The following is a 27,997-nucleotide window of genomic DNA, read 5'->3' on the forward strand; positions in this document are numbered from 1 at the left end:
ACATTAAGTCAACATAACTAAAGCTGTAAATATAGATTAGAGCATTGGAGTAGTGTTTCCTAAGGAGTGGGCGATGTATATTGGGTAACTTTAGGATCCAATTAAAGTGACGGCATGCTAACGAGTATCGAAATAGTATCGTTTACTATAGTGATGCATCGATTAGCCGCCTCGGAGTCATCTACGATGTAAACGATGCTTGGGCGTAATCCATTTTAAAATTCGACGAGCACGCCGAGAGACGCGTGAAATAACATGTAATGTTTCTAATGACGTTGCCGCATAATAATTTATAATTTAATAACTAAATTTTTTTTCAGATACAACAATTTATATCTTTGTAGCATTAAAAGAACATATCAATGAAAAAAATACATTTGTGCTTAATAGCTATTTAACATTAATATTAATTATTTTATATATAGCAACATTAACATACTAAAAATTTATTATCCAAAATCTTCGCCGTATAATATTTTTTCTTTGATTAAAAAATTAGCTTGTTTTTTTGCTGGAATAATTAATTCCAGAAAATATGGCATATGAAACACAAATGATTAAAATGTTTTTCTTCCATGACGTTAAAGCGCAACAGAAGAAATCAATAATTCTACAAACAACGGAACACAACCATTAGATGACGAGACAAACAACAAGCAACCATGCTAAGAATAAGCGCGTGTCAATATCTTCACGGACGAATCAAGTAAGACAACAGTCTTGATAAGTGTGCTCGTTAGGAGGCACCCTGCGGGGGTGGCGTGAAGGATAACTTAATGGGGAACACGTTGAGGATACAAAATAGACCGCGGAAGAAGCAAGCTCGTTAACGTCGATCGTTTCACGTTTCAGAAACAGCATAATTGGTCAATTACCTGTCAAAACTTTTTCAGACCTTACAAATTACTCGTCAGTTCCCCGTCGTAATCTCAATATTTGAGATTTGTCGGACTTTGTTTTGTTCACACACTATAGAGAACAACATATTATAAAACATTAGATAATGATAATTATTAAAATGGCAATAATCTAATATCTCTTATGAGTTATTGGTAGAAAACTATTCATTAGTCCGAGAGAAAAACAATTTTATTAATATATTATATAAAATTTAATTAATATTATCATGTCAAGTGTAAGAAGTATTATAGTTTTACAATTTATGTAAATACGTAATAATTTTTATTGTACATTCCTACGTATATAATTATAGTTTCACTTTCAGGGAATAAAGCTGTCAAAATTTTCCTCTATTAAAGTTGATTTTGAAAGTTGCTCCAGTTTTAGTTTCTGAAAGCTACTCCCGATAGCTCGTCGTCATTCATCAGAAGCCTTATTTAGTTAATTGCACCGTCACGTTGTCTAAGCGCGAGGTGATATTTAAAAATGGACCTTACTGCCACGATCGTTCCGAACTGTCCACCGTTTCCAATCTCGAAGCATCCAAATGCAAGTACCTCGGATTAAAGCCTTGCCACCAAGATGGTGGATCCGCGGACGATAGGCGCGGCCGGACGACGCTGTTGGTCCGAATGCGACCAATCAGGATCGGACAAAAGTCGGCACGACGATGCCACGCCATCCACCACGTCGGGACACGGCGCATGCCGAGGAATCACGAATTAAAATACCTTGCCCTATACCCTCGGCAGTCGCCCGTCGACCCGTGCGTCATACGGTCGCCTTCCGATATCTCGTATAGCGTGCGCGTATAGTCCGGCGATATATTGTCATCGTCATCGACCAACGAATAGTGCAGAAATGTTCATAATTGAACAACTTGTCAAGTTGAAGAAAAAGAAGAAAGGTTTACAAAGGTGGACGTGAACAATTCCTGCAAAAATTGTCATTGAGTGCGCATTACAATAATTTATTCTTTTTAAAACTCTGCAAGATTGATGATTGGGACCTGCCGGATTCTCTGTATGATTAACAATCTTCTGCATCGATCCTCACGTCATAATTAATGACGACATAACGTTCGGCATGAGAATTTCAAATCTCCGATAAAGTTTCATATTACATTGGTGATCCAGACATATTTAACTATTTATGACTTCAATCAGTCTTATTTATTACTGTTATAATACACGGAAAAGCCGAACACTACATTTCAATAATCAAATACGATTTTTCACAAGACACAGATTTTATATTCCTAGATGTCATAATTTTCGTAAACCTGTGCTATAGCTATAATAACCAGTAATGTTGATGTTTCTGCAAATCAAGAAACTCAAGAAAGGATTGATGATGACGAAACGTGATAAGCTAATAAGCTTTCTTAAACTTGTTCGACGGTATTAAAGAAGATTGTGACCAGTGCCAAAAGTACATTGATTTATATATAAAATGCAACTACGCGCCGGAAATTATAGTGACGACTACGGAAGTTATCGTTAATGAAATACAAAAGAATTACCTTAAACGCATCGACTGCCATACCGAATTAAAAGACTAAAGTTTAATAGTGTGATAATAGATATTAACAATAATTTTTACATATTATATTTCAATATTGTGTGAAAAAAAGTCGAATAGAAGAAAAGAAGACGATTGGTAAACAGATAGTAACGATTATTTAAAGTGTTAAAGCTCATCGTAAAACGTGCTGTTATAACTGTTGTAATGCAAAACACACAATACTGGAGAGGAAATAATGCAAAGTATTATAAAACAATCGTTATATAATAAACATAAGGCATCTCAACACTGATCAACTACCTTAAACTAACGTTGCAATTTGATTCAATGCTGACAATTTGAATAAAGCCACTCCGACATCACTCTTATCCAGTGCACAACAGTAATTAAATCTGCAATTCACTTTCTTGAAGTACTCCCGCAAGACATTATTTTTTAATCTCGCGACGCCTTGAACCGCGCGAGAAAACGGCTATTGTGCGCGAAAGGGAAAGATTATGTTCCGCACGTAGTACCGGAGAGATCGGTTCCGCTCGATTTTAATCCCATCGAGCTCAAGGAGTCATGGACGTGAGCGTGGAGGAGACCGAGCTCGACGTCGGCTCGGCGAGCGACGAGCTGGAGTCGTCGGTCGCGGAGCCGAAACACGCGCGACGCCCGACGCCGCGGCCCTTCACGATCGAGAGTTTGATCGGTAGCGCGCGCGAGGATCACGATACCGGTGGCGGCGGTGTTACGCGGGACGACCGGACGAACGGCAGCGAGGAGGAAGAACACCGGGATCGGGAATACCAGCTCTATCAGAGGCACTACCTGGCGACCGCGGCGGCGAGCACGCTACCCTCCGGTGAGCACGTTTTTCCTGCTCACAATCGATACAATTTAGTCGGTGACACTGGAAAGTTAAATTTTGGGGGAAAAAACTTTAGTGTGTGATTCTTTTTATTTAACCTTAACTAGCCATACTTATTTTCGAATCCTTAATTCGCCACACTCCGGTTCGTGAGACCGATCGACTTTGTCGCATCGTCATTTTCATTCTAATTAATACTTTTTAAGATTGTAATGTAGGAATTGGAAATACAGATGTTAATGATAATATCAAGTCAAGAAAATGATTTGAGTTTAAACTGAACATATTATAAAGAAACTTGAAAATTATTATTGTTATTACGTGAAAACTAGAAAGCCAAAAAACGTTTAGCAGTCCGAAATATGGCGAGCTAGTTAAAATTTTGTTCTCTTCAAGACATTTTCGACGGGTAGAAGTAATATAGATATTCGATTAATTTATAGTTTCCAACGCGGCAAAATGTTTTCTTATTATAAATATTGGAATATGAAGGTATAGAAGCAGCGTTGTTGGAATTGGAATTTTCTATCTAAGTGTAAGATCTTGAAATTGAGATCTTTTTTGTTTTCGTTATATGTATGTGAAGCATTCTAGTTATTATTACATTTATGGAGCCGGTTAAAAAAAATTCATATTGAGTGTGACAAATGACTTTATAAAGGCTCTTCGGACGGAAAAGATGCGGATGTGAGTAGCGTCGCGACTGCGGCTTAAAATACGATGGCTACAAATACATAAAAATGAGCGAATCGATAACTGCAGCGAGGAGAGACCGCGTTACATCTACATGCGTCTGCTGTATTTCTAGTATTTGAAGTTCATTCAGCGTTTTCTCTAATCTTCCATAGTAAACGTGATAAAATTGATAAAAAATATGAAATTATGAATCTATGATTCTTTATTAAAACAATTTTTTGCAGTAGATTTTGAAGCCCTCCATAAAATTAAAATTCTTATTAATCTATATGAAGCTAATTTTTAAATAGTCGCATTTTCGCCAATTTTTCACATCCATATTTCCAATCGATTGACTATAAATTATCTAATAAAATTTTCAAACGCGAATTAATATCTGCTTATATTAGATTAATAGCTACTTTAGGAACTTTCAATTTAAAAGAAAAATTCCTTATTCAGTATGTAATTCTTAAAGGTTAGATGACGCTAAGATTATTAAATATATAATCTTATATGTATAATCTCTTTTTCTATATATGTGTACGTGCTCCGGTAAGTTTGTGAATAGCATCTTCCGTCGGAAGAATTATGGCGCGCGTTAATCCGGCTGAGCATCAATAACTGTCATAATGACTGACTATATTTTATATATGTACATAAAAAATGTGAATAATTACATTTATATAGAGTCACACATACATAAACGAATTAAACGAAAGAATGAAATAATAAACTAAGATCAGGCTTGTGTTTGCATAAATCATAATTTAAGCTATTAATATCCTGAATTGCTTGTTTATTGTCCTTGAAATTTACATTCTGCGAAAGGCTAAATCACATTTGTTTGCATAAAATTGGTCATACAACAGTGTTGAGTTTTAAAATTATTAATTGGAGACCGCTTGCAATTTCCGATGTGTCTTTCTTATTTACAATTGAGATACAATATGAACAATTGTTCATATACAAGATTGTTGTAAGACATTATAACACAATTATTGTGAAATATTATTCCATCGAGTTAAAGGCGCCGTAGTGTCTAAGCGATGCTCCGAAACGTGAACAGATACCAGGTGCTGGCGACGTTTCGCAGACTATAATTTGCGATCACGGATATGTACATAATTGAAACCTTCAGAGCCTACCGTTTTTTCTTATGTATCTCATATTCAGTTTATGCAGTATGGTGCAGTAAGATGCAGTTAGCTTTAAGTTTTGTCGTTACACATTTGTAATCGCAATATGTTGCGTATTGATACATTCAAACACAGATTTAATTGCTACAAAAGAAAATTGATTCATGCTATAAATTGAGTAAAGAAGGATAAACGTGGGCGCGAGTAATACTAGAATTTAAGTAACAAAATGAAGATTAGCAACGATGAACAAAAATGGAATTAATATTAAAAACGTCAGCTTTAAAAATGGATTAAACAAAAAAATAAATGTTTAGCAATTAAAAAAGGGACATTGTATTATAAAACTGAAAGAACGGAAATGATACATAAAATTTGATTTATCTTGTGATTTTATTCGTTTATCATTAGCGAGCGGATTTATCGTTAGTAAATATCTACTGCGTTTTATATATGTATTAAGAAGCCGGATTTTTTTACATTTTGTGATCTGAAATATACCTTGTTATTATCTTCAAAAGATGAAAAACATAGAATATGTGTTTATGAAGAATATATTTGTCTAATAAAAAATTTATAGATATTATTTTAAATTCGAAGATATATTTTTAACGTTATTCAATATAGTTGAATTAAATTAGTCTCAAATATTTATAATTACATGTTAATTACTAAATTGGAATAATTAATTGGTTTAATTGGTTAAATCAGTAGCTAAGTAGGTATTTTAGGATTAAGTAAACAACATTATATTAAAAGCATTTTGCCAAAATCTAGGTCAATTGCTTTTATACATAGTACATACATCTTGACATATATATATTACAATCTTATGTTACGTTTATATATATACACAACTTAAATCTATTAATTATCCACCCATTAACCTAAATCTGCTGACTGTTTATCTAAATCTATCAATTATAAATTGGTCTATGCAGGTTTCGGCGTGCCGCTTGGATTGTATAGCGCTTGGCTACCGATGCGAATGTACGGTGGCAGCGGTGCATCCAGCATCTCGATGCTGCCGCCGCAGCATCCGTCTGCCGGCTACGCGGGTCACCCGGAACTGCATCAGAGCCGACTGTCGCAGCCCTCCGCACCGCCGTCCAGTCATCCGCAGGGATACTATCCACTGGATAGTTGCCGTCGTATCACGAATCAGCGTGCGCCGAGTAGCTTCACCGACAGCGAGGACGAGGACGGCAGCGTCGGTTCGCCGGCGTCGCCGGCTCACGATCTTTCTAAATCCCGGCACGGTGAGTTTAACAGGAAACGGAGTCTCTTTAACATTTTTTAAACCAATATAAAAAAAAAACACTGTATAATGACGAAAAATGAAAAATTTGGGAAGAAATCTTCCTAAACTACATTGAAAATAGCGTGCAGAAGAAATAAATAACAGTCAAATTTACGAATAATTATCGCAGTGTTGTCAGGATTGATTTATACACAATTTTTTAAATCAAAAAAATTTTGGTATATTATAACATGTTAGTCTTTTTTAAAGTGACTGTCTAAATTTTATGATTGAATGCACAATTTAAATAATTTGAACAAAATATTATTAAAAGTACGTTATATCGTTATAGTCTTCGAAAGTAAATAAAAAAATATATGTAAAAAAATCGTATACATATATATATGTATATAAAAAGAGAAAGGATTAGCCGACGAGCATGAAGCGAACGTGGCTTTTCAAAACAAATTGAAGGAATTGCGAGCTGAATTTAATACAGAGAGATCTAGACTGTTAGCGAACATTAGGACAACTTGAGGAATCGTTGAACAACAAAATCACGGAGACACTTTCAGACATTGCATATCCGAATGCAACATATATTTTGGAAAGTCATGTTGTAGTCATACTCTCGGTGGGTTACCATCCCTCCTTCCGAGAGGAAGTGGCGATCGAATAAAAACCAACAATTTTTGGTCAGATTGAACTCGGATCTTTCGGCTCACTAGACCAGCGCACGTCTCTCCGTGCTACGATCACCTACTGCGTGCTCACCATTTCGCGCCGCCTTTCCATTATATCGTTACAGTCGTTACTTCGAAAGTAAATAAGAAAATATATGAAAAACACACACACACATAATATATATATATATATATATATATATATATATATATATATATATAGATATATGTAGGTCTAGAGGTATGTTCCGGGACTGTTTACGTTTTTTGAAATGTACAGTCCTGGAATATAACGCATATATATGTAATCAGATTCAAAAAATTGTCCCGAAACGTGCCGTAGGACATGAATTTTTTCCAGGACAGTCCTGGAAACTGCCAAATGTCCTGGAATATACCGATGTAAAAAAATAAAAGTCCCGGAACATACTTCTGGACCTACATATATATATATATATATGTATATATATGTGGAAAATAACGCACATTGATAAAATATAACTTGCCAAGTTAGTAAAACAACTATATCAAGCGCTTATAAAAGTTATGGAACAATTTCAGTTTTCTAGAGCATATACAATATGACACTCAAAACGAATACTTTGTCTTGAGTGATAGATCATGATACGATAACTACATATTATACAATCTTAAATCTTTTGACAGTATAGTAATTTGAAATGAATAAAAGTCAGTCGACGAATAAATTCTTTAACTCTTTTGCTAGGGCAAAGTCGACTGCCAGTGTTCGCTTTGGAGCGACGAGTGACTCCACTGTCTTAACTCGTTGCAGTAAAGATATAATTTTCCAAGCATAAAAATAAAACAGAATTTACATAAGCACAATAATTATTTTAAAATTATATTTTATCTTTATTTTAAACCTTGTATTTAATACGCTACAAGCGGAGTTAGTACCAATAGTACGGCTATGTCGGCTATAGCACGTACGTACGGGTCGTCACATGGATCCCGGCTATAGCTGGCGTTAGGAGCGAAAGGGTTAATCCTAGTCTGATGTGTAATCTCTCCGATCTTTATTCGATTGTTAGTGCATAATAGATAAGTTCATCCTGTGCTTGTGGCAATATATATCTTCATTACAGCACAATTTTAGATACTTCAGGAAGAGATTATTAGGCTGTAATGAGATTACATACATAAAATAATTAAACATTGAATCATTAAACATAAAACGCAAAAATAGATATTGTCGCTAAATCGGTAGTCTCTAAAGAGGAACACAGAATGATCTATGAATCCAATCGCGAAACGGGAGAAATCGGTGGGTCCGATTGCCGAGCGTTTACGAATTCCGGTGGCGTGTCTTTGGTCACGATCGCAGTCGCCACGATCGACCGCAAAGGATCGAGATACATGGTAGCGTGCATAAATTATCGCGCTCTCGTGGCCCGATCTCATCTTGTATGTGTATATATAGGTGCGTGGAACAATATGATGCGATAGACGATATGATATATTAATTCGTGATATCTCGAGGTATAATGACAGTCAGTTAGGTCGATTAAAGAAGTCCTTACTGTTACTCAGTTTAATTATTTACTGGCGAAGTAATTGTTACTTATTCGATCTCAAAGTATGTTCTGGTCGAATTTCTATAGGGTAACTGGGGGGAATATGCTAGTGTGGGGAATATGCCACTCGTTATGTTTAACAAAGCTACGGCTAGGAGCGTTGTTGTAAATACTGTGAAATTGTTAAAAATATTATATCTGACGTTTTGCCCAAGTTTTACTCACTTCCTGTCAGTATTATAGTTTTTATGGGGTAAGTACGGTATGACAAGTATGACAACGTGCTTTTTAGAATTTTCTTAGTGTTTTATTAAAATTGTAATAAAAATATTCTTTTACATGTTTTTAGAATGCCCTTCTAAAGTTAAATTACTATACATGTTTGTATATGTGGCATATTACCCCACATGGGGGTAATATGCCACTTTTGCAACACTTTTGTATTTCTTTGTTTTTAATAGTAAAGAATCAAAATATTTACCAGTATGCAAAGATACCTCAAAAAGAAAGAGAAATAGGAAAAAAAAATCATATTTTTCTTAAGTATGGCATATTCCCCCGAGTTACCCTAATGCGTTTTCGAGAAAATAGCTCTATTTTTGTACAATTCTTTACGATCTCACTTTTCCAAAAAAAATTTTCTTTGTACACGTTTAGTATAATACTATAATACATTAAATACTTTTCGATAGATCAACGTAAGGATGTGTGAGCAACAGAAGTAAAATATGAATAGAATACTTATCGCTTTTATTAAGACAGTTAATAAATGAAGACAAATGGGAAATCCACTTTTTTCAAGGACTTTTACGATATTTCACGGAAGGCCCCGAACGCGCGTCGCCGTTTGACCGCCGAAAGCCAAAGGATATACATGACCGTCGATCGCCGATCACGTATTTTCGTGGGGACAATTCCGATGGTGTACTCTGACGCGCGCATTTATTCGTGGCCGGACACACTTTTTATTGATGTACCGCCGACCGGCGGCGATTTCGTATGCGAGACGAAATGGCTTCGGGGAATCTGTCATCGGTCATTTATGACGCACCGCGCCGAACCGGTGCGTCGATCGTCACGGCACGGCGAGGTGCGATCACGACGTTCCACGAATTCATCGCGATCCACCTACGTGCGGGCATTGCGTCCTCGCGCAATGCGTAGATTACTGATCCTGGTCCTGTCAACAGAAATCGGGGAAAAGGAAGAAGGCCAAGGGGAGCTTGAAGACTCTGAAATATCGACTTTGATTCGATTTGCGCTTCAACGATGCTAAAAACGAATCGAGATTCTAAACTTGAATAGCAATGTAGATGCGAGAGTTGAATGGGTCGAAAATATGAACTATCTCCAACTTATATTTTTTTTAGAAATAGAAATCTTGAGATTCTTGAAATTGATAAAATATAGATCATATATAAATTTAAAAAATTAAAATTTTTAGCTCTTTTTAAGTAATAAGTAATGGAAATCTATATCTAAAAAAGATATGTATATTAAAAAAAAGAACAAGTCAAATGGTGTACTTTGAAAAACCAAGCGTTCCCGTAACGTTAAGGAATTTTAATATTTTAATGAGTATATATCATATATATATTTAATCGCTGTCAGATTTTCTAACATAAAACACTTCACTATACGTATTTATCTTTCTTGTACATGTCTTTACAGCAGTTTTATATAAATTATTATTTACATGCATAATTATTACTCTATTTATGCTGCTGCATTACATACATTGATGATTTTGGCGTTGAACAATTCTTTACAGCTGGGAGTTTGTTGCTATAAATATAGTAAGTCAAAAGTGTTGCGTCTTTTTGTGAAGATCCTGGATAATTTGTGAATCTGTAATATATCGTAATGTATAAAATAAAATTACATTATTTAAAAACTCAAAACAGTTGTCGCATATCGACCGTTAAACTGTTAGATGGTTTTCTAGAGACAAATCAGAATGTAAAAAACTAAATGACAGAGTTAATATATTGTTCAATGCGATCAATTGCACATCGCGCTATTTTTGAATGATATCGTTTTTATTCTCGATCACCGGTAAATTTTTACACAAGCACGAACGAACAGTTATTTTAATGCGATTGTCGATCGAGACGATGCGTCATAAATACACAACGCCGTATAGCTTAGATCTTATCGCCGAAACTATTATCCAACGACGGGAAGTTAAAAATAACTTCTGCTTTTGCAATGTCTCAATCCTTCGAAATTTTCGATTGTACAATTTTTGCAACTACAGGCTAAAAAGGTATTGAGTTCTTTACAAAAATAACACATTAGAGAGTAGTGTATTTTATATAAACGGTTCAAATCATTTAAATAAAGTTGTATAATATATTTTCAAGTATCAAAATTAAAGCTGTAACTCATTAATTCAAAAACACTTAAAGTTTTCTCTATGAGAGGACATATAATCGTTTCATATATAGTCTAAATAATATATTTAATAAGTAGATTAAATTTTTAAGGTATATATATATCTAATTCTCAGAACCATAAATGTGCCATTTTGGACCTCATTACTGAAGAGAGAGAAAATGTCAAATCCATGGGAGTATCATATAGATAATACATTGAAGATTAGATTAGTAACATGATAAGTACTTTGAAATGAGAACGAGTCTCGCGATATTCAACAGCGAATTATTAATCAATGGCCCAGATGTGACACGGCGGAAAGTGTGTTAACGGCATTTTCATCATGAGAACACGAAAGCTGGCTACATGAATTGGATATGTGGAAGACTCGAACGGAGCTTTTGAGTGCCTATGCAAAATTTAGAGTTCCATTCACGGCGACGCGGAACGATTCGATCCGCCGTCGCTTCGAGTAATCAAATAATCGTTCATAAAATCTTGTTTCATCTCGAAAATAACGAATTCGCCGATAGATAGAATAATACTTTTAAACCGTGAATTAAATTGTGGTTTATACGATATGGACCTAAGTGACATTTACGCCGGACCAAATAAAATTATTTATAAATAATTGTAAACCATTTACAACAATGAGATATTTTTTTATACTGAATAGAAATCTAACAATTTTTTTTATTTTTATGTTTGCAAAATATACACGCCGTTATCTTCACGATTCTAATATTTTGATGACAATTCCGTTTGGCAACACAAACTGTTATAATAAATTGATATTAACTGCTGTGATTTATCTGAAAAATCCATAATTTAATTTAATTTAATTTAAAGTAAGTAACGCAAAACAATCGTGACCTATTCCGATTTTTAAGTAATACACGAAATTATTATATTAATTAGGAAATTATTTCAATGTTATTTGTATTGACAGAAATAATTTCATATTTGTATTATTAATTTCTACTTACAGCACGAACAAACAAACAAATTATAAAGTAATTACCGTAATTACTTATTTCCGCGCCGTACTCGAATCTAATTCGATGACATCAAAACGACAAACGGAAAGATAATCATCGGATGCCACTTGAATTTTAATCAAGCTCACCGATTCTGCGGCGGGAAGCCGATTAGCGTATCGCACGTCGGACGAGCGGAAGAATCATATTTCGATTTGGCATACAAGACGAAAGGATCTTTTAGACCACGTCATTCGTCATTCATAGCCATCAGGACGACGACCGAGATGAAGGCGATTGTATGAAGGACGGGTCTTCTCAAGCCAGAAACGTGTATAACAAAGTAACCGTCACCGTTGCCGTGAATGGAAACCGTCAATTCCTCCCAGCACCGTCGCGCGACGTTGAGGATCGTGCGATATTTATAATGCCGGCGTTGCAAAATTAATGATACAACCGGTATAACCTGGGCTATAACTGCCAGCGGCTGGACGATATAGCAATTACATAATCACGTACATTGAGGACACACTTATAAAGAAAGTTCGTTAATGAATGTTATATCACGTGGATTGAAAATTTTGAAAATAGCAAAAAGCGTTGCTTCTAAAAATCAGAATATTAGAAATATTTGCAATAATATATAGTCTGACGATTAAACGTAAACAATGAGAATACGCATTTATGCCCATAAATTTACGAATTACTAATTGTCCTTCCGTGCAGAGAAGCTGTTAATATACTTGATAAAATATACTTGAATAGGAATTTTTAATTGATCATACCTAATATTTTGTATTCTCTTTTAATTACAAAGTTATTATTCATACATATAAGTTTTTGTAATTAAGACAAGAACACACGTACACATAATTCCTTGAGAAGTTTTTATAAAAAGTTCTTTATTTCTTGTTTCTTGTATCTCGCAAAATAATTTTTTTCAATTATACATATTTATTTCATACAATTATATATTATGTAGAATCAAAGAAAAAAAATACTTTCTATAACATTTTCTGGCTCGTACTTTATCCGAGAGTCTTTAAAAATTGTTAACGTGAGATTATAGAAAGAATTATTATTCTGTTACTGAAGTCAAGAAATTTTCATATATGTAAAATATCATTATTTTGCTCTTACAGCTTATTCTCTTCCTGTGTTTTATTTTTTTTATTACGTGAGAATACAGACAGATAATATTTTATTCGCAGCATGCAATACATATGCGAAGAGAGAGAGAATAAAGAAGCGGTTGAACTGGCGCTTAGCTATATCGATCGTCGCGATGCCCGGTAACATCATCGTACAGCACAAACTGACGGAGCGACCCGTTAATAAGCCCGATTGAAATTTCATGTCGCACATCCAAAAATACACTCACGGAGTGATACGCGGAGCGACGAATGAGCGTTTCCTCCGTCCCGATCCCGATAATTGCTTCCGGCGAGGTTCGCCGATCGATCGCCGCCGGGCGCTATATCGGGCCGCGCGATCGAGCAAATTATTCCGGAACGAGGTCGCGAATCTCGCCTGCCGTCTTAACGTTTAATAAGCCGGACGTATTTTCCCGCACGGCTAGAAGTGCACGTGGCTATTGAAACCTTATCACCATGTTATGAAAATAACGTAAAAAAGTGCGGAGAGAGATATAATTAAGGCCGTACAACGACGAAACTACATAATTTATGTGACATTATATAAAGTCTCTCGCATCTTTCACAATTTTTTTAAAATTAACTTTTTAATGAAAGCAGCTCTCTAATTTACAATTTACAAACTTACGTCACAGTTTGATTATCGTTAAAGGAAAATATACAGTTGCAATTGATTACAATGCGAACTAATGCGAGTCATTGCACTTGACGAAAACCGTAGATGCATAAATCGCTTCTCCACTATTATACTTCCTACCCGTACTTGCAGTCGAACCCGATAGCACTCGACCCCCTCCGAGCTTTTTTTCGCTTTTCCCGCAGTTTCCCCGGTCGGTGAATTTTGGTTATTCATTGCCCGAGTACGGAGATCCTGCGGCGCGTCCGACACGATATGGGAGGATCGCATCTTGCTCCGTGAAGGACCGCACCGTACTTGTCGCGAAAAAAAAGGAACAGTGCCTCTTGGTAACAACGATACCGAGATTGGCACGATTCCGCCGATCGATCGAAACCTCGAATGTCATTATTATAAATGTTACGGCCACAGGCTAATTCGTTTAATTTCATTATTACGTTTTAGTTGTACTTACTATTATGAACTACGTTCTAAAACTTTTCTATATATTAAAAGAATTAACATTCTTGAAATAAAAGAATGCGTTAATTTTTTTGAAAATTGAGATTAAGAATTAATGTATCTAAAGTAAACTTTGAATTAAAGTAGTCAAGAATGAAAAGATTTTAAGAATCCTGAAATTGGAAGATCGTTAACTTTCATAAAGAATCGGGGAATATAAAAATTAAAAATCCCAGAATTCTTCAGAATTCTTAAGAGTACAAAGCTAAGAAGATACTTACCTATTCAGGAATTTAAGAATTTATGAGTTTTATATTCTTATAATTGAAAAATTTAAACCCTTTAAAATTTAAAAATTCCAAAAATGGTTATAATAATATACACACCATTCTAATTGTTCAAAGATATTCAATATATTTTAAAGATTCAAATTTCTCTCTCTCTCTCTCTCTCTCTCTCTCTCTCTTTCCTTCCCAAATAAAAAGAAAATGTCGGAAATCAGCTGACGAACAAGCAATTGATAGAATGGAAACGGTAGAATGAAATAGATTGCGAAAATTAATTAGACATGAATGACCGGTGAATCGGTGATGAAGATCGTTAAATGATTTGATTTCCGGCTGGCTCCGTCATTGACAGATTTCAATAATTGCCATTTGCCAGCGATTAAATAAAACATGAGCTCCGGAGCCATGCCAAACTATTTTCACCGATTATTATTATGCACGGCGAATCGATAACATTTTAATATTACTTTGGACACAGATACCAGCAGCTTTCTTGGGGTGAAATCAATAAAGATGCCGCGACCCAATTAATCTGTTGCGTGTTCGTGTAATTGACGGGTAAATTTGTACTAATCGATTAGTGAGCAAATTACTCTACTTTTTGAATGTTGAACGACTGTTATTATTCTCCTAATTGCCTATTATGTGGATTAACAGATATTTTTTGTATTTGTTAAAATATTTAACAAAAAATTATTTAATACTGCATAAGTTGCTTTTAACGTACTGAATTAAAAATTAATATTCTTTTCATAATATTTTCCATATAATTAACCATTTAAATGAAAAAAAAAATTAATTTTAATGCAATTAAAGTTTTATATTGAATTAGGATTCGTGTTTTACTAAGTTCTCCTTCGTGTACTTGATTTGTTATATTTATATCGGAGGTTTCTTCTTCGATTGAAAAGTTAACTTTCCTTACGATTCATGTCATACCTATGTATGCGCAATTCTTTGTCGCCTCGTTCAACCTGTATTCACGAAGAGTCGAATTGCTAGCTTTAAGCAAACAAAACACCGTTGATTTAATGTCGTGTTTAAGTTTCGGGTTATAGCCACGCTCCAATAACTATATTCGCTGGAAAAGCCTAGCCGCGCTGAGGCTCGCTAAACGAGGATGTAACGATATCATTCTCGCGGATCGATCCGCACGCTCGATTCCGTCGCCAAGTGTAAAGACGGCACAGAGCAGAGGACAACGCCCGTGTATACGCTCGCGGAAGCGTTTCGCTCGCCTAATCGAAACCTTCTGAATAAATCAACGACCGGAGAGTGCATCAAACCGGCCGGCGTGGAGGAAAGTTACGCGCTGCCATAAGCAGCGCGAGCGCGATCGGTCGCAGCCCGCGAACTTCGGGATAAGAAAGACGTGAATCGCGGCTGATGAATAAGTCAGGCTGACCATAGCCGAGTTGACCGTTGACAACGAACTTTAACAGGAAATAATGCACCCCGCAAATAACGACCGGCTCTTGATCATGCGACCCGGCCACGTTGCGATGTGGGAAAAAGTTGTGCGGTTGCCGACTCGAGAAAATCCAGCGCGCGAGGAGAAACTTACCATTCTATATTTATATCATTTTCTAAGAGAAACGTGTATAACCTTTCATAGATTTTAATTCATGTTAATTTATCTTGATTGGATCTTGTGTTATGATATATATTTTTTTCAGATAACGCATTTACAATTATTATGTTTGCAATTGTCATTTTAGCGCGTTAATAGTTAATAATTAATCACTGTATTTATAAAAATAAATAATACAGACTGTCTCACTCATTGATTTCGAGGCTAATAAATTATATAGAACAAATTAGTCTGCTTTACTTGAAACTGTTGGAAATTTCCGAGATATATTTTCGGCTCGAAACGTTTAAAATTGCCATTTAGTTTCCTTTATATAAAAGTCCTCGATGTCGATGTCGATGTCGAAGGTAATTCTCGATAAAGGTTTCTCTCTCTCGTGGACATTTGTTGACGCAAATTTCCGTTCCCATCCAGTCGATCGTCGAATCAGTCGAACACGAGTCATTCGAATGGAAACTTATAACCGCGATGTAGGAATAATTTTCAATAAATAATGACCCGACAGAGTCATTAAACTCCGTGGGTAACTTTGTTTCGTATCTCCAGTGCATATTGCATGCCGCGCTCGACCGTCTCGCGGATGAAGGGGGAAAAAAACATCACTGTACGGGAAATTACGAACGGGAAAAACGTTGCCGACGATCGAAGAACGCAACTTTTATGAAGGAACGACCAATCTGCTCCGCATATTAAATAGCCGCTGGGCTATACATACCGCGGCGATATGTTCTCTCGATAGCGACAAACTCTCCGTTGATGACTTAATGTCGCGAAAGTTAGTCGTGTGGATTTCAATCCTCGGAATTGTGCGGCTTTATTTGACGACTATACATTTCAAATACTGAATACAATTATTATTTGCTTTTATAGCTCACAAAATCAGTCATGAATTAATCACAAACATAATGTTGTAATTGGAAAGCGAATTATATATTTTACCTGTGCTTGTAATGAGCGACTGAACAATGCCACTGTTAACAGAATGCAAGCGTAATGTAAATTAATTTAAGAATACATTTATTTCGTTATTAAATACAGAAAGAAAAATTGTATTTGACAGATTTTTTTAATATGTTTTTTACGTGTTCCAGGATCTGAAAACGGTCGTGCATCAGCCGAGAGCGACGAAGAGGTCGTCGGAGCTGCGGGTTCCGGCGAGGGTCACGACGTTTCCGACGGTGTCGTCAGCGGGGTCGGCAATGCCGCCCCAAGCCCTAGCAGGCCCTTAGAGAACGGACAGAACTCGTCGGCATCGGGTGCCGGTGGCAACAAAGCTCGTCGGCGACGTACCGCGTTCACTTCGGAACAGCTGCTCGAGCTGGAGCGCGAATTCCACGCCAAGAAGTACCTGAGCCTAACAGAACGCTCGCACATAGCGCACGCGTTGAAGCTGTCGGAGGTGCAGGTCAGTGCCAGACCAAAGCGATAATCGATGAGCTGTATAATACAGTTAGAGCTTAATGTCGAGGGATGAATTATAATTTAAAATTGTTAGAATGTAAGATAAATCAAGATTCAAGTCAGATCTTGAAAATAACCAAATTTTGTAATCCCGAAAGAGATTTAATTTTTATAGAAATATTAAAATTTATTATAATCAATCAATTTTAATATTAGAACTACCAAAACAGTAAAAATAATTTATTATGTTTTTTAATTACTTAAATTTAGAAAATGCTTTTTCAGAAGATTTTCCATGATTTTTATAGCAATGTGTAAATGATTAAATTTATCTGTTTTTATAATCCTCCGTCTATACACGTGGGTCTACGGCGTTCGAGCCAAAATAATATCTGCTTGTAACTGTAAAACTTAAAGCCTGCTAGAAAATATTAAATAACCGATGTTTATCAAAATGACTATACAATCGTCAACTTCAATATAGACAGATGTTTTGTGAATTCTTTCGGACTTTTTAAAATACTTTAAGATAGGGAAAAATAGCGTCAAACGTGACAGACCCACGTATGCACTAAAAGGTACCGATTTTATATAATCTATATATCCTCAATTGGCTACATGGAGCGACTCAATATGGGAATAGGGTGGTCTATGATGACTACTCTACAGCTATGAATCCACGGACTTCTTCGCAATTCACGTTACATAACATATAGCATTGTTTTTCATATTTCTTAATTATTTCCAGTGTCGTTATTATGATGATATAATAAAGCACCTGATGCCCACTGCAGCAAATGAATCTGCGATGCACCCCGAGTTGCACCACCTCGATCGAGGCTTATTAACGTCTCTCTTTCGAAAGACGGAGTTCAATTTCTCCCACGAGAGTTCCCCCATTAATTTCTCGTGTGGAGGGGTGCAGTTTAGAATATGAAAATTTCTGTCATCACAGGTGGACTCAAACCCGATTCCTCGTGGTTACGAGTCTGGCGCTTTACCACTAGACCACACTGCCACCCTATATACATAAAGAATATACACATATATGTATTTATATACATCAAGATACATGAAATTGTTGGTAGTTCTAATATTAAAAATAGATTGCCAATGTTACGGACTTTAATTTCTTTAAATCCACTAATGTTCCTTTATTCATCATCTCAATTACACTATCATGTACGTACAATTTTTTAAAGAAAACTTATAACATACATAACTTTAAAATCAATAATACAACTCTGGCGCAGGTGAAGATCTGGTTCCAGAACCGACGTGCCAAGTGGAAACGGGTGAAGGCCGGGCTGAGCGGCGGAGGCGTCGGCGTCGGTTCGGCGGCGGCGGCCATGGCGCCCTCCGGCGCTTCTGGCCGCCACAACGGTACCACGGGGCAGCATTCTTCCGGTACTAGAATCGTAGTTCCAATACCGGTGCACGTGAGCCGTTTGGCAGTTCGATCTCATCACCATCATCTGGAGAAGTGCGCGAGGGCGCCGCGCGCGAGACCAACGTCGTCCTCGGGTGAGGGTGGGTCCTCGGGAGTGTCGTCGTCGGTATTGGGCGATACCTTGGGACTGGTGAATACATCGGTGAACCTGACCGGCCAGGTACAGCCACCTCTGGGCGCCGGTATGGGGGTAGAAATTGGAGTTGGGGGTGGTTTAAGGGCCTTTGCGGTGCCGGCGCATCGGGCCGGTCTCGGGTCCTCCGGGAGGTAGTGAACGTCGTGGACGATGAACTTGGATGTGCGACGGCGGGACACGAGAGGAATGAAGGTAGATCGATAACCGGTTGTAAAACGCGCGCGCGATAAGACGAAGTCGAGTTCTCGTTGTAAAATTGGATATAATGTTGATCAAAAGTTTAAAAGCAGCAATGACAAATGTGAAACGTTATAAGAAGATATAAGCACAAACTTTCTCTTTGTCTTGTATAACTTTTATTTATTGAAATGCTCGCTGAGACAAAACAAACACTGAATTGAACAGTTTTTTTTATTAAAGTCAGATCGTTGTGCGTGAAAAATAAGAAACAAATATCTTTTTTTTTATTTTCAGTAATTATTTCATGATGTGTTAGTTTCCCCTCTACTCAATTTACTTTCTATTGCATCGGTCCAGATTTTCTAAATACGCGAAAGTCGATTAACTCGTATCTCGAGTGCTTGATTCTTCGAAAAACGAGGGGTTCCGAGACTTCACGTCGCGCGCATTGTAAATAACAAGTCCTGAAAGTTGTAAATATATACGTACACGTAGATAGTAACTTCGCATAAACACACCATAGCTTGTACTTGCTGTAGATAGTTTACGTTAAGCAGTGGGTTTCAGCTCGGCGCGGCGGGCAACTATTACGTGGTAGCGATATCGCGTATCGATCAGCCGTGCGATCATTGCAGCTGCATTACACTGGCGAAACGTCACAATGAGGCGGAAGCGCACAAAATGTCGGACTATAAACTTGCATACGTTGTAATATCGTGTCGGCAATAAAACGTGCGAGTGTAATCCGAAATATATATCCTTTGCCTTCTATACCTTATGCCCACTCGGTACAACTATGACTACAACTACCATCAAAGAAGACGGCTCGTTAGAAGAGTGACACTTGCGCAGCCCTTCGGCATATAAAAATGTTTACGCAGTAAGAAAAGTTTATACAGATTGTATTGTTGCAATAAAATATCGGAAAAGTATATCTGATCTTTAAAGGGATCAAACAGCTAAATTGTAATTGATCTGTTGGAGATGCATCTTGTCGTACAAGAATCTTTAAAAATCAAGGGTTGCAACGTTGATGACGTAACAAATCTTATACCAGAATGTTAGATTTTCAAGGTCTTGTATCCCAAATCCAGCATTATCGTAACGGGCTTTAAATAATTCCATACTCCAAGTTAGTTTGTCGATTTTTGACGGAGTTTCGGAAAGAGATCGCTAATCGAGGGCTCCCGCGTTCGCCTTGTTTTGACAATTTCGTCGCGGTCCTCGAGGTCATCGTCATCGGGTGCTCCCACGGGATCACCTCCGTCGTCCCAAATCGGCGGATTGCGCATTTTCGCAAGGGCTGTGCGGCGCGTGCGGGCCCCGAGCCCTCTAAAAGGGATCCACTGCAGCCGTAATCGGGGCCCCCCTTCGTTCACCTCGTAGGCGTGACCCCATATGCCGGGTTCGGTCGGGCCGCTGCTGCAACTGTAGGACGATACACGATGCAAAACACGTCAATGTGTCAGCCGACTAATTCGATTTAGCCTCCTTTGACTCGGAACAGCCGTGACTTTCGAAGCGGAAGCGCGATGGAAATACACGAACGTCGAATTGATCTCTTCTATTAGGTAAGTAACGAGTACATACGTAGCATCAATGACGCAGTTATTAAATTTAATAATCCAGTTTTGTACTTGTTAAAACACCGACGTTATTTTTTAAGGCGCAATATAATAATTATCGTGCAGTTTTTTTTTAACACGCGGATTTTTTTACGATATTATGATTATCAAAATTCACCACTGTTAAATGAATAGAAACAAGTATAAATATATTTCGTTATATATATTAAAATTATTTTACCATTTCTGTATCAATGCGACATATTCTCTAACAATAACAAAGTCACATTTGAGTCGATAATATAAAATAACAATATATGTATTAGCAATTTTAGCCTTGACGCCAAGGAGCAAAAGTAAAACAAGTTACGGCAACAATATTCTCAATAAAGTAACATTTTTCTACTTTCTTCGAGAGCCAGAAATATTTTTCGTAAATAATAGAAATATTCAACAAGAATGTTAAAAAGAATGCAGAAGAAGATGAGACGAGAGGTAGAGAAATAACGAAAGATGGTAGTTCAAAGGGGGGGTCGAAGGGGGCTCAAAGGAGGAAGGGGGGATCGGGATCGTATACAGTGTACACAATGGCGAGGCAGAGTGCATTACGGTTAATACACGAAAAGGACCAGCGCGGTCGTTTAGCCGGCGATCTCGGCAGTTACTGCGCCTCGCGCGAGGGATAAATCATCTCTCCCGACGCTGCCACGCCTACCCGGAGGACGCGGAAAGAGCGACTCTCCCCTATAGACGTGGTAACGTACGACGGGCTGTGGACGGCGATGTTACCGCGTCTCTTGCGGTCGATGAGAACGAGCCGACGGCTTCCGGGAGAGGCGGAAAACTAATAATCGTGCCGTGAACGCGCTCCGGAAGGCGACTCCCGAGATTGCGGCCGGTGACAGCGATCTCCGCCATCGAAGGACGAATCAGTCGATCGAGGGCACTCTGCGGGTTTAACGAGGATAGGGGAAACAGATATACCAATTTCTGGGCTCGATCGTTTTTTTACGTTACGTCCTTTAATACTTAAATGTACTGCTTACATTTCTTTAACTTTTATATCTTAGATCTCTAACAAATCCTCGAGACATTTAAGAAGCCCGCACAAAAGTTACTCAAGAAAAAATAATTATAAAATAGATATAGAATCTTATAGAATATATTACAATTCATGAGAAAAATGTCACCATTTGAAACATATAATATTAATTTCTTAGGTAAATCAAATTCCTGATCTTATATTCTATTATAAAGAAAAGAATCTATCATCTTTTTGCTGTTAAAACATTGATGGCTTTAATAATTGTATATTTGCTGCAGGCACTAAACTAAAAGAAAGATTACTATAATTTGATTATTGACAATTTGATTATTTCCAATTAATTTGCTAAACTTATTAGACAAAGAGAGAATTCAACAGTTTTATATTTTTTGTTTATTATCCAAATATAATCTCTGATGTATTAAACAATTAAATATATATCGAAACTTCAGCTATATTTAGTTACACGTGACATGAAAATACAGATATAAACCTGACAATTGTAAAATCAAATTGTCACCTAAATAAGAATAAAAATTTATTTCAGAAATATGAATGTATATTATTAACTGCACCAAATTAATCGGTGATGGCACAATGGTAATATTTTCTCATTTAAGAATATGAAAAATATTATAAGAATATCTAATATAAATCCAGATATCTGATTATCTTTTTAATAATTCTATAAACAGAAAAATTTGACATTATTATTTGTATTACTTATTTCAATTTTATACCACGCGTCACTTATCTAATTTTATACGCGCGTATTTTGTTTGTGTGTTTTTCCCATCAACTCAAATATAACCGTAATTGAATTAAACTACAATCCCCTATGATTATTCGCTGGCATTAAACCATTCATTACGAGCGTAAGACTGAAAGGAACGTTTTAATCCGCGTGTTCGCCATGGGCGTGTCGCAGAGTCAACCGCGGGAGAATAACGCGGTCTATTTCCCACACTCGTTGCCGCGACCAAGAGGAGAGATTTTCCCATTTTTCTCGAAAGGGCCGTGAAATTGAGCGGACAAATCGCGGCACGAGAGAGCGTAGCGAATGCCCTCTCATGCTGTTCCGGACGTCTGTCGAATGTCGTTTTATCCATACTTGGTACAGTTTTTTTTTTCATATTCTTTAAGCGCAGAATTGCAATAAATTTAACCATGTTAAGCTAATCCTGATAAATTTATAAATTTCTAATTTTTCACCAGTTTTTGTTAATCCTGATTATAATTCAAGTAATTTATTATTTACAATTTTGTGTAATTTTGCAAAGAAACGAGCAGTTTTATGCAATTTAATTTAAGTGAACTAAATTTTATTTCTAGCTAACTTTAATTAAACTAAATTTAGTTTAATTAGAATTAATCTCTCTCAATCAGAAATAAAATTATATCGATATATCTCAGAAAACATATCGAATAGAGAAAATACTTTATCAGGCGTTGAAATCGCCAAATTCTAATCCAGTGAATTCTATTTTCAATTTGCATCTCGAGCTGATATTTGAACGATTTATTTGACACTATATATATGGCCATATGATATTCCATGATAATATAGGCATGCGATACTATATTCAAGCTTTCACAAAAATTAAACTAAATATGGTTTCAAAATAATTTTAAAACATAAAATACATTAATTACATTTTTTACTTTCTGTTACCGATGATCTTTTTTATCTTTTATTTTTGTTCATTCTCAATTAGTCATCTTCCGGTGTATATTTAAATATTCAATAATCGTTTAGGTTATCAATATCAAACTTCGCTGTCAATATCGAATATAAAACTGATCTAAATTTTCTTATGTGATCCTTATTCTTCAAAATTGAATTAATTTGTACTTCCTTTTTCCTCTATTTTTATTGTTTGTTTTTTTTTTACTTGACCTTAATCAATGATTTCCGCATTTCATGCATTTTATAATGTTTCAAATTATCAATGCAAAATTATCATCAAGCTGAATTTTTATATATGAAAAAGACGGTATGCTTAAGAGAATCATCAACGTAATTAAAAACTCACAATATTTGTGGAAAAGAATCGCGGAAAAGTTTAAATTAAATGTCTATAAAAACAAATGATTAGAATAATCTCAGTTAGTCGTGATAATTCGAGATTCCTTCGAAAAAAAATCTCAATATTTTTTGTAACGTGCTGACGTAAAATGATTTGTTCCGCGCTCATTTCTTGCTGAATAACTTTATTTTATTGCAGTTTACGACGACTTTACGTGATTACTTTACACCTTGCTGCACTTAGCGATGCGGTGCACAGAAATCGTGAGCATGCAGCTTTAGCTCGTTTTATCATATCGCATTGTATACGAGATGACTGCTGCATTACAGAATACGTGAATTAGTGAGAGAATACGGATGCAAATCGCAGAGACCGAAATTAATTTTAAGTAATTGAAAGATGAGTAAGACATGATTATTGGAAATCCATCAAAGTCTCATTTGTCTCATCGATAACGTTCTAAATCAATCGTTAGATAACCAATATAAACCTGACTAATATATAATTGCACACAATTGTACAATATGATATCCTGGTATAAAGTCAAACGCTGTGAATTTTACATTACTTTACCCAAGTAGGCCAGATTACTTGTTCTGCAAAAATATAATTAATAAATCGGCTATACTGTTAAATAACTGAAAAAGGATTGAAAAAAAATGAGACAATGGGAATTATTTTAGACTATTTTGTCTACACTCTGGCAAGCAGCAGTTAGAAATAGAAAATCAAAGGAGAGAAAGGAGAGAAATAAAAAAGAGAAACAAAAAGAAGAGCCATACAGAGGAGGAGAAGGAAAGAAACTTTGGAGGGGACAAGAGCTGGGAAGGAGAACGAAGGTGAGGAAGGAGGTCGAGGGGTGACGCAGAACGGAGGGAAACTAGTGAGGCATACCGGTGAGGGGGCACGGGAGAGAGTTTAATGTTCCCCTCCAGTGGGTGACTCGAGGGTGTAATTGCCGTAGTGGGCGGAACGGAGCGAGCATAGCGCCAATGGGCGTGGTTCGCTGATTACACCGCGTTGATACTGATATCCTGGCTACCAGCGGCTAACCAACTTCCTCCATCCAGCCTGTTCGGGCACCCCGTCTCTCCCCCCGCGCATCTTGCGCCGGATTGTTCTGGCGCAGACGACGACGACGACGACGTGATGACAGCTACTGCGGAATTTCGTCGACGCGGCTTAGGTGACTTTCTCCTCTCTGTCTTTTCTTCTCTTCTCTTACGCAATGCTGAACGGCTATTATTGACAATGCTCATTCTACAATGGCTACACGGATACAGTTATTAGGGCATTAAAATATCTCGACCTTATTAGAACAATCAGACATAATTTCGATTTTTTGAGGTTTAACGAAAAAACAAAACAGAATTAATTGGAATTAAATTAGTGGATAAGATTTTATGTGACAGAAAATAATGTATTAATATAATTACTGACATAAATGAATTTTGTTTGTATGTGCGAAAAAAATAGATAATAACATATGCAGAAAGATGGATAAATGTAGATTAATAAGTAAATTATTTATTATACGGTAAAAAAAATATATACATATGTATAAATATTTAAATATTGTTAATTCGATAAGCGTATATTAGTTATAAACAAATTAAAAGAAAGTTAACAGTAAAGTACATTAATTTGATTGGATCAAATATTATAGCATGCAATTTTTCAAATTTTTTTATGTAATATAAATAAAAATAATAGACAAAAGAGTTAGCGGAAGAAATAGGACAGACGTCAATAATATAACAGGTGGCTTTTTGATACATGTACGTCACTCTATTCATTTCTGCATCATACAAATCAATCTGCATAAATTTGAATCAATTACAAACATAAATTGATTAATTGAGATCATATACGGAATAAATAAAGCATCCAACGATCACACGTAAACCGATTTTCTTTTATATATATATATATATATATATATATATATATATATATATATTACTATGTAAATAAAAGATTCCTAATTGTTTTATTAAATAAAAGAACGCATTGTAAATTTTGCGTAGCACGTAAAAAAGCTCGGCAATTGACAAACTTGCTGATACAAATGCCAATCGGACGAGTCGTGACGATAAACCGAGAACGTGAACGGCGAGGGAATAAATAGGTAAAGAAACGGGCGTCGCGCGATAGGGCCGAGAGGCGATCGCCAACTCGACAAGCGCGATGTAGCCGTCCGTGCCATCGGCGATCCACGCCCCGCTGACTGGACTGTTTTTTATTGCACCGCCGCACCCGAAAGATCGACCCGCAGCCGCAGGAAGTTTCCTCTTTCGTCAGGCGGAGAGAAAGACGCGAAGGAGAGGATCCCGCGAGGCGCTGAGCGACGGGAATCCCGCGTCCGGTCCATCCGTTCGATTAGTGGCAGTACGTTCGAGAACGCGGAGGCGAAGTGGCACGAAAAGCCACCCTGTCGGCTTTTTGCGCATTGCCGGCGTGCCCCCCGGTGATGACATATCCCTGGATTGGCGTTATACGACTCTGATCTCAACTAGTGCCATTTAATTTAGCAAACATTCAAAATGCATTGAACTAAGGAACTAGTATAATAGACGCTTTATCCATTATATAATTTAAGCTCCTGTTATATTGAAAAATGTATTAATTCCATTTTGACAAAAACTGGAGATACGATCTTTTACTTCTAAGGTACAGAGATTTATTTAAAAATATATTAAGAAAAATATATTTATGCATTATATATTATATTATCATCATATATATTAATCATATAAAGTGTATAAAGTCAAAAGAATTAAGCATATTTTGAAAGATGTATAATAAAACTTCCAGACAATCGCATAAGCACGTTAATACGTAACAATTACTGATATAATACGCAACGTATGAAGAAAAACAGAATTTGATAATGACTTGTCCGTTTCATGAAATCATGTTCAGTTGCACTTTTACGATGAGACGCATCTTTACTTGACACACGCCACAATCTATTAGTGGTTACGATCTATTGGCGGATTAAATGCGAACGGTCGGCGAGCGTTCGGACTCGGTAACTTTCTTACGGTGTCATCGCGACGCGCTTTCGATTTCCGCTCGGTCATCGAGTCTCATTTAAAGAGGAGGCGATCCTCGTTAAGCGGCAAAACCGAGATATCGACTGCCTGTGACCCCCCCCGGGCGATACGCCCACTCGATACCGCGCTTTGATCCACGGACAAATATCCTCTCGTTTGCCATTTAGCTTCTCCATTTGCCATTTAGTCAAATGGAGCTTCACGGTTTTAGCACGCAGCTACCGTAATATGATATCCAGATGCTTAATATTAAATAAATAGCCGGTAATAAAATCTCTCATCTCTCTTAAAGTAGTAAGTTTTTGTCAAACTGAATTATTTGTTCCGTCCTTATTCTTGACTGACTTTCATAGTATGGCAAACGTGTGAATAAAAATGTGAATGAAAATACAGATAGATGTAAAATATGTAATTAATATATAAGATATATAAAAAATATTTTTAAATGGCCTCTCTGAACATTGAAATGTTTCAACGTATCTGCGTATTTATATGTTACTAGTAGTACATAAAACCTTAAAAGCAAGATATATTTTTATTTCTAAAAATCGAATCCTTGAAGTGTATTTTTTGAAAGAAGAAAACCTTATTCACAATTCATTATTCAATAATCAAATCAAAAGATGTCTTGGTACATTTTGGGTTTTTTATATATATATTTTTGTTTTTTATATATTTTATATATTTTTATATATTTTAATAAAGAATTTCTGGTTTTAACACGTCATATGCGCTGAAAAAAACACGACACTTGGGCAATCAATACAGGCGATGGAGTATAAATGAGAAAATGAATTAGTGATGTAACCGTGGGTGTCTGATTACCGTGTGCTTTCGGACACGCCGGCTCGGTTAAGACGAAGAGAAACAGGGGTGTCGAAGGGGCGCGCATTAGCGCCTCGTTTATTATTCATGTGTGAGAGTTAAGCGCACGCGTATGTTACTCGTAATTTCCGTGCGCGTACGACACGAATTTCGTTTCGACGCGTGCACGCAGGGAAATTGTTGCTCACGTACGCGTTTCACTCTCCCCCGAATCGTTTCATTTGTGCACCCTGCGGTAAGGTTGCACACCCCGCCCACCCAGTAGGCAGCTCTCGGTAATATTCGCTAAATGAGAATTGT

At 36.6% G+C, this 27,997-nt stretch overlaps 1 protein-coding gene across 3 annotated transcripts; it reads left to right on the top strand.

Annotated features, from left to right (window-relative positions):
* Positions 1-1,663: 1,663 nt before the first annotated feature.
* Unpg (homeobox protein unplugged) lies at positions 1,664-20,181 on the top strand. Of its 3 annotated transcripts, none has more exons than XR_011732347.1 (5): positions 1,664-3,271; positions 6,033-6,350; positions 17,104-17,417; positions 18,667-19,191; positions 19,737-20,181. XR_011732347.1 is itself a non-coding variant. In XM_071780220.1 (5 exons), exons 2-5 carry the CDS (start codon positions 2,989-2,991, stop codon positions 19,132-19,134), a joined length of 1,383 nt encoding a protein of 460 aa, XP_071636321.1. In that variant the 5' UTR covers positions 1,664-2,666; positions 2,838-2,988; the 3' UTR covers positions 19,135-20,174. The 3 variants fall into 3 exon arrangements, 1 of the variants encoding a protein (XP_071636321.1); XR_011732348.1 differs by having other exon boundaries at positions 19,747-20,181; XM_071780220.1 differs by having other exon boundaries at positions 1,664-2,666; positions 2,838-3,271; positions 18,667-20,174.
* The last annotated feature ends 7,816 nt before the right edge of the window (positions 20,182-27,997 follow it).

This window comes from Temnothorax longispinosus, chromosome 1 (genome assembly GCF_030848805.1).
Source record: "Temnothorax longispinosus isolate EJ_2023e chromosome 1, Tlon_JGU_v1, whole genome shotgun sequence".
NCBI classification, from domain to species: Eukaryota; Metazoa; Arthropoda; class Insecta; order Hymenoptera; family Formicidae; genus Temnothorax; species Temnothorax longispinosus.